The 19,060-nt window shown below is 31.4% G+C and overlaps 2 protein-coding genes across 4 annotated transcripts; both read left to right on the top strand.

Moving 5' to 3' along the window:
• Positions 1-1,668: 1,668 nt before the first annotated feature.
• On the top strand, positions 1,669-2,491 carry LOC120089356 (agamous-like MADS-box protein AGL62). Its single transcript, XM_039046794.2, has one exon. The coding sequence runs from the start codon at positions 1,745-1,747 to the stop codon at positions 2,366-2,368; it is 624 nt and encodes a 207-aa protein (XP_038902722.1). The 5' UTR covers positions 1,669-1,744; the 3' UTR covers positions 2,369-2,491.
• Positions 2,492-12,112: 9,621 nt separating this feature from the next.
• Positions 12,113-18,862, top strand: LOC120089457 (aspartic proteinase CDR1-like). Of its 3 annotated transcripts, none has more exons than XM_039046934.2 (12): positions 12,113-12,548; positions 12,650-12,770; positions 13,543-13,970; positions 14,077-14,233; positions 14,910-14,992; positions 15,065-15,161; positions 15,455-15,527; positions 15,611-15,814; positions 16,656-16,780; positions 17,285-17,386; positions 17,489-17,586; positions 18,460-18,862. In XM_039046934.2, exons 1-12 carry the CDS (start codon positions 12,307-12,309, stop codon positions 18,629-18,631), a joined length of 1,902 nt encoding a protein of 633 aa, XP_038902862.1. In that variant the 5' UTR covers positions 12,113-12,306; the 3' UTR covers positions 18,632-18,862. The 3 variants fall into 3 exon arrangements, with proteins under 3 accessions (XP_038902862.1, XP_038902863.1, XP_038902864.1); XM_039046935.2 differs by having other exon boundaries at positions 12,136-12,548; positions 17,489-17,590; XM_039046936.2 differs by having other exon boundaries at positions 12,138-12,548; positions 13,494-13,970.
• The last annotated feature ends 198 nt before the right edge of the window (positions 18,863-19,060 follow it).

Raw genomic sequence — 19,060 nt, 5'->3', positions numbered from 1 at the left:
AATCTTTACGTACGTATTTTATCCCTATATTTCTAATAAATACATATTTTTCTCTTTTGTCAAGGAGACACTACTCTTTGAATATGTGTGTCTTTCAAACTATTTGTTATTTGTTAATGGACACGATTGTTTGAATGTGCGTGTCTTTTAAGTATACAATTTACGCTGATTATACGTGCATGTTCGGGAGAAGATAGTTTATACATCTAGAGAGAGAACTGTTTGGTATGAAATTGGAGAAAGTGTCTAGAGAAATAAATAAAGTTTGAGAAAGAGAAAAGGATTGAAAGAAAATAAGTTAACAAGTTCACATGAATTTTACAGAAAAATATTAAAATCAGAGTGACAACAAAAAAATTTTAGAGAAAATTTTACGTGGAGAAAAGTTAGAGATATGAGACATATAATTTTAAGATAAATAAATAATTAGGAATACACATAGAGAGTCAATTATATTTTAAAATATTTTATCTACAAAAATATGTTTATGTCTGCCTTCTATATAATTGAAAATGTTTGTTTTACTATTTTTAAAAATTTATGATAACAAAAACTAAGTTTAAATAATATTTTGGGTGTCTCAAATAAAAAAGATTATTCAGGGAAAAAATATAATTTTGGTCACTAAATTTTGGATATAGTTATCATTTGGTCCCTAAGTTTCAAAATGTTACAATTTTAGTCTTTATTTTGAGTTTAGTTTTAATTTAGTCCTGAGATTTTGAGATGGTTACAATTTTATCCTTAAGATTTGACTTTTGTTTCATTTTGGTCTCCAAGTTTCAAGATTTATAGTTTTGACCTCAATTTTTCATTAAATACTCATTTTTTGTCATTGATGTTAATGTCTACTAATTAATTTAAAAGAACTAAAATCAATTAAAATTTCTCATTTCTCATCCCTATTAAATTTAAATTTGATATTTCACTTCATAAATTCAAGTTGATGAAATTTAGTGTTTCTTATGAACGTAATAACTTTCTTTTCAAATTTTTATTCAATTTGATAGAGTAAAAAAAATGGTTAAAATATCGTTTTGATCTCAATACTTTAATTTTTGTTCAATTTTAGTCCATATACTTTCTAATTTTAATCTCCAAACCTTTAATAAATCTTAAATTTAGTCCACATTAGTAGTTTATTGTTGGTTTTTGTTTTTTTTAAAAAATAGTATTTATTAGCATTTTTACTATAAATTTTGAAAACATATTCACACATTGTATTTATTTGAATGAAAATTATTATTACTATTTAACCTAGTTCACTAAAAATTAATTTAAGATTTATTAAAACTATACATATTAAATTAGACAATTGAAAGTAAAAAAACTAAAATTGTGATAATATCATTCATATTTGACTTTTTTTTAAAAAAAAAAAAAAAAACGTACATTCTCGTTTAAATTTAATTTGAAAAAAAATACAAATATTTTGTTATTATTATTATTATTGGCATATTAAAAGTCAACAACAACTATGAAGTTTCAAAAGTAATTACATTTTTTCCATTTTTTTCCATAAACAATTCAAAATAATTCCATATTTATAAGTAGCGAAGCTGGAGAGGACAGATACGTAATTGAAGTGAAAAAATAATAATAATTAATAAACATATATTTGTCATCATTATATACCATATTTGGTCATTATTTGTACCATATATAATTTCAAAAAGAAAATGTGTATATATTATTCCGTTGCAAAACAAATTGAGGACAGTAAAAAAGTAACAACAAATTCAGAATGAAGAAATCATTAGGCCGTCAAAAAATCGAAATCAAGAAGCTAGAAGTGAAGAGTAGACAGCAAGTAACGTTTTCCAAACGCCGTGCCGGACTTTTCAACAAGGCGGCGGAGCTCTCCATTCTCTGCGGCGCTGAGATTGCTATCCTCGTCTTCTCTCCCACCGGCAAAATCTATACATTCGGCCATCCTAATGTTGATTTGCTTCTGGATCGTTCCCTAACGGCGAATTTTGCTCCCCCGAAGCCGGCGGAATCCTACCTCCCTCTGGCGGAGTTGAATCGCGATTTCGATGATGCAATGGCCGAGTTCGAAATCGAGAAGAGGCGCGCGGCGGAGGTAGAGAGAATGAGGAGTAGCGGGGGATTCTGGTGGGATGAGCCTGTGGAATGTATGGGAATCGAGGACTTGAAGCGATTCCGGTCGTCGTTGGTGGAACTCAGGGGAAAAGTTGCAGAGAGAGTGGAGAAATTGGCGGCGGTGAGAAATGGAGGGCTTCTGATGCCTGCGGCGTCGTTTCACCTCACTGGAAACCTCCAATGTGCGCCGCTGCCACCGTTTCATCTCGCTGGGAATCACTCCGTCGCGACGGAGATTGAGGATTTGGGGTTAGGGTTTCTCTGATATATATGTGTAAAAAAAAAGTTTTCACGTCTTATGAAAATTAACATGTAAATGGGTCGGAGTGATTGATTTTGGGAAATTTGTCACATTATTTTCTCAGAAAGAAAAAAAGAAAAGGAAATTTGTCAGATTATTGATGTATTTTTTGTTGTGAATCATAAGTCAAATGGGAGTCAAATATTCAGTTTTGTTACTCCAAGGTTGTCGGCTCAAGTTTCATACTATGGTGTTCATAATATTAATGAGCATAAATGATGCTAAACTTTAAGAACTATTGCAATGGGATTTGATAATGAGATCAATATATTAAATCCTAAACCCTAAACAACATGTAAACATATAATGCATGTCGGATCAAACCAGGAAGCAGCAGTGTAGGTCTTGTAACGAGAAAATTCTTCATTTATTGAAAGTAAAAAAAAAAAAAAAAAAAGTTTTAATCCTATTTGGGTCTCTAGACTTTAAATCTTGTTCTATTTTTGTTTCTAAGCTTTTAAAAACGTCTGTTTTAGTCCCTAAACTTTTAAAAAATCTTTATTCTAGTCTGTACTATTAAGATTTTGTTAACTCTTTGATGAAATTGCGTCTAGCATGTGTTGAGCAAAAAGAAGGTGAATTAAAATGCTAACAATCAAGATAAAGTACTGAACCGCCAAAATCGTAAATGTAAAATGACTTTTGAGTTCTATAGATCACTTTACCACCTAATTAAAAATTCAAACCCACATTTTTTAGCGCGACTAACTTATTTGATAGTCTGGCCATAAAAAAATACAAGTTATCTCATCATTTTGTTTAACAATTAACAGGTTTTTAATAACAGATATCAAAGTAAGCACTTTTAAAAGTTTGGGGACTAAAATAGACGTTTTTAAAAGTCCAGAGACCAAAGTATAACAAACTTCAAAGTTCAAGGTCTAAAATAGCATTTCAACCAAACAAACATTGTGTGGGACTTATTGTAAATATGTTAAGTTAGGTGTAATGCAGATGCTCATTATTAGTGTCAATTGACCATATGTCACTTATCCATTACCCCATGTGTCGTTCATGTGTCTCAAGATTACACACTATTCGTGTTCATATAATCTACCTCCTACTTGCTAAATTACCCATAAATAGTGGCATTTGGTGGATTTTGAAATACACACATATTGGTAATCAATTTGAATAGATTGGAGAAATTGGAGAAATCCATTCTTTGTTATTTTATTTAAATTTTATTATTTATTTATTTTATATATTTATATATTATAATATATTTATTTATTTTATTATATATTATATTTTATCTATATCCGTGTTGTCGTCGTGCGTTATTGTGCTCTTCAAATTCAAAACACGTTATCAACGAGCTCCTATCGTTTTTCTCGGTAGGTCCTAAATGTATTCCGTTTTTTCCCTCTTCGTTATAATTAATAAACTTAACGTTATTTTTCGTATTTAATATTTATTAAATTTCTAATACAATAGTTTATGATAGTGATGTCATGAAAAATCTCACAAAATTAGAATTTTCCGCCCTCAATATTAACGGCAGTAATTATTTGTCATGGATACTTTATGCCAAAATCCACTTGGATGCTATAAATCTTGAAGAGACTATTAAAGAATGAAATACAATATCCAATCAGGACAAAGCAAAAGCTATGATTTTCCTTCGTCATCATCTCCATGAGGGATTGAAAATTGAGTATCTTATAGTAAAATATCTCGTATCTTGTAGAAAAATTTGAAATAGATGTATGATCACAAAAAACCAGTTATTCTTTCTAAAACTCGTTATGAGTTGATGCACTTGATGCTACAAGAATTCAAATAAAAAATTGGTTACAACTCCACATTATTTAAAGTCACTTCGAAATTTTTGCTATGCGAAGAGAAACTTACTGATGTTGATATGTTAAAGAAGACATTTTCTACATTTCATGTCTCGAATATGCTCCTACAGCACCAATATCGAAAAAAATGTTTTAAACAATATTCTTAACTAATTTCATGTCTTCTCATGGCTGAACAAAATAACGAGTTATTAATGAAAAATCATACATCTCGACCAACCGGACGACGCTATTCCCTGAAGTGAATGATGTGAATTTTAATAATAATCTTAGTCGAGGTCATGACTGTGACAGATGAAGAAAGAATTATTATTTTCGTGGTGGTTGTTCTAATCATTCAAATTTCAAAAGAACCACACAAATGATGATCGCAGAAGAAAAGCTCCACAAGATAAGAGTTCAAAAAGTGTTGAAAATAAATGTTTCTGATGCGGAATGACTTGGTATTGGGCACGTACCTGTCGTACGTCAAGACACTTAGTTGATCTTTATCAAGCATCCCTGAAGAAAAAAAGAAAAATGTAGAAGCAAAATTTGCATACTAGGATAATGACATATTTGACCCATCCCATATGACAAATTTGGATGTGACAGACCTCTTTGAATCTCCTGAAGAGAAAAATCGGCAGAATTAATGGAACATCAAATGTTTCCTTTGACTTTGAAAATATCTAGAGTTAATGTTATTTTTTAATTTATTCATCTCCATGTTTTTTTCCTTCTCAATAATGTTAAACTTGTATATTCCAAATATTGTTTTTCTTATTGTAATTATTTTCTTTTAGTGAAGAAACTTGGATCATTTTCATATGTTGAGTGACTAAAAGATGAGTAAAGAATATCTATGTCTGGCAAACAATGCAACTATACATACAATACTTACAATTATAAAATATTTTTCCAAACTAACTATGTTGGAAGCAAAAGTTAGTACAATATCAAGTTATACAAACCTAATTGAAGAGTTTGGAAAAACAAACATTATTTTACCCAGAGGAACAAAATTTGCAATTGACAATGCATTGTTATCAAAAGAGAAATCTACTTAGTTTTAAAGATATACGTTGCAATGGTAAGACTAATAGAAAGAATAATATGGAGTATCTATATATCACATTTATTGTCTTATATGAAAAACGTATACCGGAAGACATATCCAACAATAAATCTAAAGTTCATGAATCCAGACATATTTACAATTTGGCATGACTAATTGGGTCATCCAGGATCTATAATGATGAGAAGATTTATTTATAATTCAAATTGGCAATCATTGAAGAGCTAGAAGATTCTTCAATCTAATAAATTATCATGTGATACTTGCTCTCAAGGCAAATTAATCATTAGACCATCACCCGTTAAAGTGGGGACCAAATCATCTGCATTTTTAGAACGAATTCTTGGTGATATATGTGGAAGTGGAGCGTTTAGATATTTTATGATATTAATAGACACATCTAGCAGATGGTCACACGTGTGTGTTGGACAGGTACTAGCACGCAGCGAAAGCAACGAGGATCGATAAGCACTCTAATTCATTAATTTTGGCAGAAAAGAAAACATGCTCAAACAGAATTTAAAGGGTTTCAAGACATGCCTTTGAAGAACCGTTGAAATCTTGATTTTCAGCTCCTAATTCTTCCAAATCTCTGTGCATACTACCATAAGATTTTCCCTACTATTCTCTTGGTGCTTTAAATTGAGTTGTAGGACTCAAAATAAGCTGGAATCAAAGGATTTTGGAGAAAGCTCATTGCAACAACCCAAATGAAGAACACTTTCTTCTCATGAATTTTAGCTAAAATTCTTTTAGTTGCATCACTTCAGATTTGTTATATAGGATGCAGCTCATGCTTGAAGTAATTGAAGGTTGAAGATAATGGGTTCTTTGTGAGCTAATTTGAAGATGAAGATGGAAAAATCCAATTTTTCCTTTTTTGTGTTTTTCTATTTCCAAAATCTATTTTTGATTTTAAAAACATATTTTAATTCTAAAATCAAAATTTATTAATTTTAAAAATTTAATTTTCTAATAAAATCAATAAATAATTATTTAAACAATTTAAATAATTCTAATTAATTTAATATCCAATATTAAATTAATTTTACATAAATTCATCTTTATATATTTAAATCATATTTACATATATATTCTCCAATTCCGATTTATTCTAATTTGAACATTTCAAATTAACTTATCATGCTACTCTAAAGTCAATCCATTTAGGAAGACCTCGTGGACCTACAGATCATGAGCTCCAACAATCCGAGATTAATCGACTAAGCTCATTAGACCGATCTAACCTTCATTCATCAACTAATGGATCACCCCTCACTGTAGATATATTATGTCTACTTGATATAACCATGATCCCTTAATGATCAATTGTTTTATGATCCAATCAACAAAACTGAGTCCCTCTCAGGCCAACGAGAGGGCGCGACCCCTTGTTCAAGACCCAGAATCAGCATTAAGGGAACAACCTCTCTACTATCCCTAAAAGCGGGTGTGAGTGAATTTCGTCTTGTACCCTATGTCCCCAATTATCTATCCAGTCTTACCCCTGAAATGGGAGATTTATTGAGCCGCAAATCTAAGGATAATTCCAAATAGACAGGAGTTCATAGTTAGCTCAGGATTAAGGTCAAGTTACCTAGGTCATTGCTTTGAAATAGTCAATCATAAACGGTAAACAACGTTATAAAGTAAGAGTGACTAATTTCGTGGTTCGATCTTGTACAAACCCTTTTGCACAAGGACACCCCTACTTCTCGTGTCCCAACATGAACGAATTAGGACCACTTCGTTTGTAGCACTTTACAACTCTTTGTAATAGCTACAAAGCATGCCACATCCAATAGTGTTACCAGAATAAGGTATCCAACCGTATTCATATACTATAGATCATTTTGATTATTTACTTGGACCTGATCCACCTTTATGTCTCCAGTACTCATCCAATAATCAAGGGACTTTCGGGTTTATTGGATTTCTATTAAGCAAAACATCTATTCAATAACACTTTATTGAATTTTCAGAATAAGTTCTATTGTTTACAAACCACGAGTTTTATGACATAAAACCCAACAGTGTGTTTATTATCAAGTCGAAATCTTGCATTTGCAATATTACTTGCTCAAATAATTAAGTTAAGAGCACAATTTTCTAATTATATAATTAAGATCATTTGTCTTGATAATGTTGGTGAATTTACATTTCAAGCTTTTGATGATTATTGTATGTCAATTAGGATAAGTGTTGAACATGTTGTAGCCCATGTTCATATATAAAATGGTTTAATAAAATCATTCATAAAACGTTTGCAGTTAATTGTCAGACCATTGCTTACAAGAGTTAAGCTCCCTACATATGTATGGGGACATGTTATTTTGCATGCAACGTCACTTCTATGCATTAGGCCAGTATCTTATCATAAATACTTGTCATTACAATTAGTTTATGGCCACTAGTCAAATATTTCCCATCTGAGAATTTTTGGATGTGCAATATATGTTCCAATTGCTCCACCACAACGTACTAAGATGGGTTCTTAAAGGAGGTTAGGAATATATATTGGATATGATTCCCGATCAATTGTCAAATATCTTGAACCCCTGACGGGTGATATATTTATTGCACAATTTGCTGATTGTCATTTGAATGAGACAAATTTTCCAATATTAGTGAGGAAGGAATTAAGAAGTTGGAAAAAGAAATTACATGGAATGCATTTTTATTGTCTCATTTAGATCTCCGTCCAGATCGATGTGAACTTGAAGTTTAGAAGACAAATTCATTTGCAAAATATAGCAAATCAGTTACCAGATGTAAAGAAAGTAACTAAGTCACATATATCAATTGTCGATGCTCGATAAAAAATTGATATCCCAACACAGCAAGTTTCATTAATGAGTTTGAAACATATCAGAAACGTGGTAGACCAGTGGGTTCCAAAAATAAAAATCCTCGAAAAATAAAAATAATTAATAGTAAAAAAGACTTGGTCGATGACGTAAATACCCATGAAAAAATTCATGGCATGACTAGTGAGGAAAATAAAATATCTAAAGATTATAATGAAATTTCAATAAACTATGTCATGACAGGAAAAAGATGGAACGAACTCATGTAGTTATTGACAACATTTTTTTATATAATGTTGCTCTTGATATTATATCTGAAAATAAGGATTTTGAACCAAAATCTATTGAAGAATGTCGACATAGAAAAGATTAGCTTCAATGGAAAGAAGCAATCGAGTTAGAATTAAACTCACTTTAAAAAAATCAAGTTTTTAGACTAGTAGTTCGAATACCATAAGGTGTCAAACATATGAGATATAAATGGGCATTTATGAGGAAAATAAATGAAAATAATGAGGTGCAAGATATAAAGCAAGACTAGTTGCACAATTTTCTTAGAAATACCTGGTATTGATTATGATGAGACGTATTTTTCGGTGGTGGATGCAATTACACTAAGATATTTAATTGGTCTGACTGTGTATGAAAGTCTGAATATGCATCTTATGGATATAGTCACAACATATTTATATAGATCTCTAAATAATGATATTTATATGAGAATCCTGTAAGGATTTAAAGTACCTGAAACATATAAATCAAATTCTTGAGAATTGTATTTAATAAAGTCACAAAGATCATTATGTGGATTGAAACAATCAGGATGAATGTAGTACGATTGCCTGAGTGGATATTTGTTGAAAGAACGATAACAAAACAGACCAATATGTCCATGTATTTTTATAAAAATCACAGTCAAGATTTGTTATTATAATCGTACATGTTGATTACTTAAATATAGTTGGGACTCCTGAAGAGCTTTCAAAGGCAATAGAATATCTTAAGAAATAATTTGAGATGAAAGATCTCGGAAAAATAATTTTTTTCCTTAGCTTGCAAATTGAGCATTTAGCAGATGAGATATTTATTTATTAGTCAACTTATACAATGAATTTTTTAAAAAGATTTTATGTGGACAAAACATATCCATTGAACATTTCAATAGAAGTTCGTTCATTAGATGTGAAGAAATATATATTTCGACCTCGATATGATAATGAAGAATTTATTGGTCCTGAAGTACCATATCTCAGTGCAATTGGTATACTTATTTATCTTGCTAATAATACAAGACTAGATATTGCATTTTCAATAAATTTATTAGCCAAATATAGTTTTTTTTTTTCCAACAAAAAGACATTGGAACGAAATTAAGCATATACTCTGTATCTCCAAGGAACGATCATTTGTTTTATTCAAATAAATCAAATGTTGATCTAGTTGGTTATACAAGTTCCGAATATTTATCTAATTCACACAAAGTTAGATCTCAAACAGGTTATTTGTCCATATATGGAGGAACCGTTATATCATGACGATCAGTGAAACGGATCGTAACGGCCACTTACTCAAATCATGCTGAAATTCTGGCAATTCATGAGGCTAGTTGAGAATGTGTATGTCTAAGGTCAATGACTCGACACATTTGTGGAACATGTGGTTCGTCTTCTAGTAAAAATCTTCCTACTATATTATACAAAGACAACATAGCGTGCATATCCCAAATCAAATGAGGATATATTATAGGAGATAGAATAAAATATATTTCACCAAAGCTTTTCTACACTCATGATCTTGAAGAAATTGGTTACATCACTGTACAACAAACTTATTTACAAAAGCACTGGCGACTCAAAAATCTCAAGTGACGTTTCCATGAGGGGAAGTGAATATACTATATTCTTTTTAATAGTATCAAATTATATGAAATATGTACTCTTTTTCATTCACTATGATTTTTTCCTAGTACGGTTTTAACAAGACATATTTCATATCTAAATAGTGACATTTAGTGAGTTTTAAAAGACGTAAATATTGGTGATCAATAAAAAAAGATTGGAGAAAGTTGAGAAATCCATTATTTGTTATTTTATATACTTTTTGTTATCTATTTATTTTATATATTATATTATATTTATTGTATTATATATTATATTTTTTTTATATATTCGTGTTCTTATTGTGCGCCGTTGTGCTCCTCAAATTCATAACATGACTCAACTTTTTCCCACCTTATAATTGTGTAGCCTTGAAATCTCAGGTAGGCCCTCATTTTTCTTTCAATCTTTTAATTAAGGGTTTGTTGGATGACATTTTTTCGTTTAAAAAATGATGCATGAAGTTAGTGAATCGAACTTCTGACTTCGATATTGATAATTTAATAAGTATCATGTCAGTTAAGCTAGGCTTGTTTTAGCGATGCTGGTCCTCAATTTGAATCCTAACACACACAGTGTACCTTTATTTTATTTCTTTACTTTACAATATATATATTTACATTTGTTTTCAATACGTAGATTTATATATTTTATTTTATTTCTTAAATTTTAAAGGGATACATCTATAAATTATTTCAATTTTAGAATTTAAAATTTAATATGTATAGTTTTATATTATTTGAGTTATAAATTATGAACTTTACTATATACATATATATGTGTATAATATTATTCGGTATATTATTTTGACTTTTTTAGAACATGTAAGGTGGGGAAAGAATCAAACTTTAAGATCGATAGTCAAATTTTATGTTAGTCGAACTAAACTCTTTTTTAAAGGCGTTCAAGTAATGACCCAAAACAATTAGTACAATTTAGATTGTGTATGGTTCACGCATTCACCTAAAATAATTTGAACAAACTCAAACTTATAGTTTTTTTAGACAACTCAAACTTATTATTAATTCTAAAAGCATGTTTTTAAAAAAAAAAAAAAAAAAAAATCAATAGAATTATATGTACATATATTTATTTCAATTTTACTTAATTTCATGATTTGTTTAGATTGTATATTCTCCAACACTATTGAATATATATTTTTTTTCCCACTTAAAAAAGACTTATTTTAACACCATCAAAAGAACAATTTTATACTTATAAATCAGAATGAATTCCTTAATCTTAATTTAATATATAAAAAATTAAATAAAATTTTTCTATACTAACTGTTGTAGGGTGAAAGAATCAAATCTCAGACCTTGAAGTTAATAGCACACGTTCATGTCAATTGGACTATAATCGATACTTAGGAGACATTTGGGCAAATGCTATTCTAAGACTATAATAATCACCTCTTATTACCGTAGATATTATTTCAAAACCTCTAATTAGTTACAATAAACTCTATTTCAAAACTACTATTTGCTATGATATTTACTATTTGTTATAGTTTTTACTATTTTACCCTCATCATTTTTTTTATTGTTTGTTATAGTGTTAACTACTTCCTTATCAAACTAAAATAGTTGATACCTCAAACACATACTATTATAATCCAAACTAAAACAATCTATTATAACCAACTACTTGTTCTAAACAAACCCCGTTGTTAAAATTTTTATTAGATAAAATCCAAGGATTAAATTTAGGAATAAATGGTAAAACTGCTGAAAATAATTTAAGTACAACAAAATGTCACTATCTGCCCTAGATAAATATTGACATGTTACCATATTTACAAATAAGTTGACTCATTTTCGTTTATTTGAAAACAACCTTAAATTTAGGATAATTGCAATTGGTAGCATTTTTAGGAATAATAACTAAGTGTATAACATCATTTAAAGAAAATTGCAAATATAAATAAGTCTATCAGCGATAGATTTCTATCGTTGATAGACTCTTACCAGTATATCACTAACTCCTACCAATAATATGACATATTAGACTATTTAAGTTTGGACATATTTACAATTTTTTTAAAATCATATTATATATGCTAATATTTTGGATGCAATGTCTATAACGTTCTCTTGAATTTATATTTATTTTTTATTTAAAAAAACCGTATTTGTTTCCAAAAAAAGAAACATTATAAAAACAATTCGATCGTTCTCAATGAAGTCTGACTTTCCCTCCCAAAAATGAATCATCATCATTCACCAAACTCCGACTCCAATAGTTTATGTTAAATCCATCAGCTCTCACCTTCGATTTCGCCTTCCTTCAATCCGTTCTCCTTTGATCTTCATCCTTTCGTTGACCTCCGCCATTTCCAATCCTTTCCATTCTTTCCATGGCACAATCACCGTATCTACTCGCTGCAATACTCCTCCATTTCTTGCTCTTCGCCGATCCCATCTCCTCCAATCCTCTCCTTACACCTTCACATCGCGCCATGGTGTTGCCTCTTTACCTCTCTTCCCCTAATTCCTCCAAATTGATCTCCAACCCTCACCGCCATCTCCGCCAATTCCCCAGTTCGAATAATCGCTCCAACGCTCGAATGCGCCTCTACGACGACCTCCTTCTCAATGGGTATGTTCCATTTCCTTCAAATTTTGGATGGTTGTGTTCTTTTTTTTTTTTTTTTTTTTTTTTTTTTTTTTTTTTAAATGAAATGTGGTTTTTCTGTTTAGGTATTATACCACGCGGCTTTGGATCGGAACTCCGCCGCAGCAATTTGCGCTTATTGTTGATACGGGGAGTACGGTTACTTATGTTCCTTGCTCAACTTGCGAAGAGTGTGGGAGGCATCAGGTTAAAATGTTTAGAGATCGATCCTTGTCAGATCATTTATAAGACTTTCATATTCATATTCATATTCAATCATCTGCTCTTTTTCTTTTGATTGCTTTCTATGAATATTGATTTGGGAATTGGTAATTTGTCACAATCTGGTAAGGAAATAGATAAAATGATGGATCTGTAAATGACAAAAATTGTTAGATGATATAATAGTAAATTTACCTTCACTCATAAGTTTTTGGGTCAATTGACGATTGAAGACGGTATCAAAGTAAGTGGTTGAGGAGGTGAGGAGGTCTTGTGTTTCAAACTCTTGCACTACAATGTATTTCCTCCCCAATTAATATTGATTTCCACGTGTTGGGTCTTCTATATATTCCAAGCCCACAAGTGAGGAGAGTGTTGATAATATAATATTAAATTTACCTTCACCCATCAGCTTAAGTATTTGGGTCAATCGATAATTTAAAAAAATCTCCTTCGATGGGTAAATTGTTTTTAGGAACAAGTGATCTTGAAATGGTATCTGACTCTGAAGATCGGAATATTGTTTCCCTCCTATTTAGAGAAATGTGGATAACTAGAAGGCATTAGCTATTTAATGAATGTGACAGAATTGTATTGTCGGTATTCTATATGGGTCTTGAAGCTTGTCCATATGTTAGTTTTGTGGATAAAATTTCTCTAGTCATTTATTACATTTATATTAAATCATTTCTAGTTTTTTCTTCATAGGTACCTTGCAATGTGCTGTAGTTGCTACTTAAACTTTTATTTCTATCAGGACCCAAAGTTTGAGCCAGAATCATCAAGCACTTATGAACCCGTTAAATGCAATATTGATTGCACTTGTGACAATGACGGATTGCAGTGTGTCTATGAGAGGCAATATGCTGAAATGAGTACTAGCAGTGGTGTCCTTGGTGAGGATGTTATATCTTTTGGCAATCAGAGTGAACTCATACCACAGCGGGCTGTGTTTGGTTGTGAGAATGTGGAAACTGGTGATCTCTTTAGTCAACGTGCTGATGGAATTATGGGTTTGGGCACTGGTGATCTTAGTATTGTCGATCAACTAGTTGAAAAAGGTGTGATCAATGATTCTTTCTCATTATGCTATGGTGGTATGGATATTGGTGGTGGTGCTATGGTTCTTGGTGGAATCTCTCCTCCATCAGATATGATTTTTAGCTACTCAGACCCTGTCAGAAGGTGTGTACCAAAGTCATTTAACCTTAAAAAATGTCCTTCATTCTGATTCATAACAATTACAATTGATACATCTCACACATTTACTTTAGTTTCGGGATGACAACAGTCCATATTACAATGTTGATTTGAAGGAGATACATGTTGCGGGTAAACGGTTGCTTCTGACTCCAAGCATTTTTGATGGAAGATATGGAACTGTCTTGGATAGTGGTACAACTTATGCTTACCTACCAGTGGAAGCGTTTGGAGCTTTTAAGGATGCTGTAAGCTTCTATATCTTTGAATTTAACATTCTCAGTCAGAGTTTCTTTACTTATGTCTGAATTTGAAGATTGTTACATGTTTCGCAAGGACAAGATGGTCTAAGGCCTACTTTTCCAGGACCATCTTTACTTATATCTCTGAATTTAACATTCTCAGTCGGGGTATCTTTACTTTGTTCTAGTTGCTCTACCCAATTTACATTGTTTCCTTGACAACCTTGACAAACGGGAACATTTTATATATTTGCGGATGATTTCAATTCACTGTGGTAAAGTGGAATGCCAAGTTCTTGTGTGATCTGAAGAACTTTATCTATACAATGAAATGGAGAAAGGAACAGAATGAAATGAAGAAAGTTTTGGTTTATTTTTATGAAAAGGAATGATTGATCCCATTAGTAAATATATCCCACCAGGCCTATAACCTGCCTCTCTTTTTGTGCTCCCTCGAATGTTGTTGCCTTGTATGTCTTCTTTGCCGTGCTGTGCAAATAGTCTATAGATCGAGCGTAATAGACTTTCTTCTTTTGCAAGAGGCTTGATTTCAATGTTACGCATGTGATCATGAGTTGTTAACTGTTTGGATCCTGTTTTTGACATTTTTGTTTTATAATGGACAATTATTTATTTATTTATTTATAATTTTACTATTATTATTTTTAAAAAAATCCTTCAGATTATGGATGAGCTTCATTCTTTGAAGAAGATTGATGGTCCTGACCCAAATTTTAAAGATATATGCTTTTCTGGTGCTGGAAGGTATGCCTAGCTACTAAGTTGTCCGTTTTAACGTGATTTACAACGAGTAATTAATTTGTTACTTTGTGTTAGTGATGCTGCTGAATTATCAAACATATTTCCGACAGTTGACATGGTATTTGATAATGGACAAAAGTTGTCTCTAGCTCCAGAAAATTACTTGTTCCGGGTAAGGAATAATTACTCTTGATTACTTATGAGTTTTGGACTTGTCTGTTACTTTGTGAATCCATGTGTGTTTACATGGGATTATGTGTGGGGTAGGGGTAATATATGCCTCCTTAACAAAATGAGAGCCTCCGGTTGATTTTATTATTATTTATTTATTTGTTTAGTTATAAACCTCCGTTTATTATTATTTTTTTTCAATTGATATAATGGTTATAAAAGTTTGTGGAATTGCTAAGCATAATAAGTTAACGGCTTCTACTTTACTTTGAATTTTCTAAATCATTAATTCAGCACTCGAAGGTGCATGGTGCATATTGTCTGGGAATTTTTGAGAATGGAAATGATCAAACTACTCTTCTTGGAGGTATGGTTTTTTCATAGTTCCCCAAGCCTAATTTTTCATTTAAAAACATATCACATTTTAGCATGGCTGTTTTTTTGTTATAGGAATCGTTGTCCGCAACACTTTAGTGATGTATGACAGAGCGCATTCAAAAATTGGATTTTGGAAAACCAACTGTTCTGAGTTATGGGAAAGGCTTCACATTTCAGATGATCATGCCCATGCTCCTTCAGTTTCAAATACATCACACGATACTGATATAGCACCTGCATCTGCTCCGGACGAGTCACCACATTATACGATTCCAGGTATAGTTAATTCCAAGGTTTTTTTTCCCTCCCCTTTTATGCCAGTACAGAAGCTCGACACCATATCAGTTGGTTCTTTAATAATTTTCTTTTCATTATGTGTCGGATATCTTTATTTGAGCTTAATTTATCTAAAGTTAAAAAAGAGTAGCTATGGCATTATGCCATCCTTCATGTCATGATGACAATTGAGGTTCTACTGGAATTTGTGACACGAGTATTGGTTTTTTAACATTTTAGAAATAGTATATGACCGTTTTGAAATTAAATTTTCATTTGATGACTATTTCAAAAAACGTATTATATGTGGCAATCTCTACCTTGAAGGCCTATTTGTTTCTTTGTTTTGTTTGTTTGTTTGTTTTTTTGTCTTTTTTTTTTTTTGTGGGGATAATAAACAATTTCATTGATGAATGAAATAATCCAAAAAATTTATAAAATAGCCCAATCAAAGGGTAAGGTAACTGAGACCATGATCTTTTTAGGGGCAGTAAATGTTTACAACAACAAAAAAACGCATTAAAAATAGATGAATCAAGGATGTCTTCGGATGATTTTGAGCTGTTGCTGAAGATCTGATAGTTTCTTTCCTCCCAATTCTAAAATAAAACCGCACAAATGATGCTGGACCAAATCACTGACTCGTGTTCTTTGAAGGGATGATCCATTAGAATCAATCCAATCCAGTCCAAAGATATAAGAGGGGTAACCAAATCCCAATTGAAGACGCTGAAGATATCCAGCCTAAATGGCTTGTGCACAAGGGCAATGGAAAAAAACTGTGATTCAAGGATTCATTAAAGGCCTGTCCGTTAAGTGTTTTCTTTTGTATTACGTGCAGGAGAGCTCCAGATTGGACGTATCACATTTGAGATATTGTTGAACATAAGCTACACAGATCTGGAGCCTCATATTACAGAACTTTCTGATCATATTGCTCACGAGTTAAATGTCAGTCATTCGCAGGTTAGTCACATGACCCATCGGGGATTGAAAATTCTTTTGAATTATTTAACGATAACCATGGTATTAACAAATAGGTTATAAATATAAATTTAGTCCATTGTTCTGCCTATTTGATCCCTAAGCTTTAAAAGTCATTAAAATTTGAATTATGGTTCTAACTAGTTTCTATAGTTAGTTGACTCAACTAATTATTGACGTTATATAACTATTGGATAAACATTGATGGACTTGACTATTATCACACCATGTCATGCCAAATGAACCAACATTAATTCAATGGACATATCATGTCATAGTTTAATTTAGTTTATAACATCGGTGGGAGGTGACTATTGAAAATTACAATTCAACGTTTTAATATGTAGTTGAAATGTATTGATGTTTAAGGAAATAGGCTAAATTTATGATTTACCCTGACAGATATCTCTCTCATTCTTTTCTTAATGTTTGAGTTTGTGACCATATCTAACTTCTTAATGCATACATTTCTAACCGTTGTTTCAGGTTCTTTTATTGAATTTTACCATGAGAGGAAATGATTCACTTATTCAGTTGGCCATACTCCCTAATGAACCTTCAGAATTTTTCTCACATGCGACTGCCATTGTAAGTGATCATGCCTGCAACTGTAAACTACATAACAACAAAAATTCACAAGCATGAAGCATCCCTTTAATATATATATATATTTTTTTTTTTTTCTGGCAGACAATAATTTCCCTGATTGTCGAGCATCACATGCAGCTACCTCCTACATTTGGAAGTTACCAGGTCCTTCAATGGAAGATTGAACCTCTAATGGAAAGGTAGGTATGTAAATATATGTAGATGTTAAATTATAGATTTAGTTAATAAATATTGATTGTTGTCAGTTGCCTATTTAGTTTTAAACTTCAAAATTTTTGAATTATGTTATTAAAATTTTGGTTTTAGTCATTAATATCATAAACATGATAATAGTGCTGTCAAAGTGGGCATATCTCAACTGCCATATGGATGTGTTAATGACCAAGAGGTCTGTGATTCATAGACATGACATTACCTAACGATGATTGAGTACATCACACAAGGAATTAAGCCAACTAGAGAAAATAATGATGGGTGGGCTAGATTTCCTCCGATTGTTTGGCTCTTGCCTTCGAGCTTTCCTCTATTTAGCTTTTGCTATTTCAAAAGCTTGTTGAGCTTCTTGTGGATGAAGTATCATTAACCTTCTTTTCATCATTTGCTAAAATAGCGAGCTCATTATCGTTTATAATATACTCAACGAGTGCAAGCATAATAAAATTTAAACTGAATTTTTTTACACTTGGTTTTGTTTTATCAACTAGCCCGTTTGTTTAAACAATGATTTTTAGCATTATGTTGTGTTACGGTATCTTATATTTTTTAGGATTAGACTCTTTTCATCGTATCAATGAAAAGCTATGTTTTCTTCCCCCTGAAAAAAAAACGACGATATCAATGGTTGGATCCTCTTAACCTTAACCTCAGGAGTCAGGAGGGTAATAATTTTTTAAGAAATTCATGGATTAAACAAACACAACCATGGGGACTAAAATGGTAATGTAGCCATACATATGTTACTTTTCATACTATATTCTTTGTTGAGTCTTGTATTCATGGATTGCTAATGTTGCACGGCACTAATATAATCCAGTCTCTTTTATATGGTTTAGATCATTGTGGAAGCGACTCTATATTATGGTGGGTTTAGCTATTATTGTCACACTTATTCTTGGGCTGTCAGCATTGGGAGCATGGTTTATTTTGAGAAGGAGACAAGCAGCCTTCAATTCATATATGCCTGTCAATGCAGCAGTTCCAGAGCAAGAACTCCAGCCACTGTAAAATCTTTGCCGACACATTTTTGCATTCTTGTCACTGTTTGCTTCTTTTTCTTTTTCTTTTTATAGGTTCAAATGTTCATTGGGGGACATATTTGAGGAATTATTATTTTTCAGGTTTTGTATTCATTTTATCTTCAAAGGTTCTAAATTCTAACCTTAAACAAATTGGAAGTTCCCTTTTTCACTTGGGTGCAATATTTAAATTTGATGGTGGTAGTATTTTAAACGAAAATGTTCTTTCTTTCTTCCTCTTTTTTTCTTCATTGAACAAGGGTATGGCTCATTCTTATTTTGATCACAGCCATAAAAAAAATGGAAGAGGTCTTCGATGTATAGATATATCGAACGCACCTAGTTGTCAATTGTGTAGACTATTAAAATCTAGACTAAAATACTATTTTGATTCTTGTATTTTGAGTTTTATTTCATA

Source organism: Benincasa hispida, chromosome 10, assembly GCF_027475165.1.
Source record: "Benincasa hispida cultivar pf3 chromosome 10, pf3_genome.v1.1, whole genome shotgun sequence".
NCBI lineage: Eukaryota > Viridiplantae > Streptophyta > Magnoliopsida > Cucurbitales > Cucurbitaceae > Benincasa > Benincasa hispida.
The sequence above is the reverse complement of the archived record's forward strand: the minus strand, read 5'-3'. Positions and strand labels throughout refer to the sequence as shown.

Excerpts from the sequence above, each read along its gene's own strand:
- LOC120089457 (XM_039046934.2), top strand. The coding sequence starts at position 12,307 with ATGGCACAATCACCGTATCTACTCGCTGCAATACTCCTCCATTTCTTG. Across the intron at positions 15,528-15,610 it reads TCAAACTACTCTTCTTGGAG|GAATCGTTGTCCGCAACACT; the intron begins GTATGGTTTTTT and ends TTTTTGTTATAG. Across the intron at positions 15,815-16,655 it reads ACCACATTATACGATTCCAG|GAGAGCTCCAGATTGGACGT; the intron begins GTATAGTTAATT and ends TATTACGTGCAG.
- LOC120089356 (XM_039046794.2), top strand. The coding sequence starts at position 1,745 with ATGAAGAAATCATTAGGCCGTCAAAAAATCGAAATCAAGAAGCTAGAA.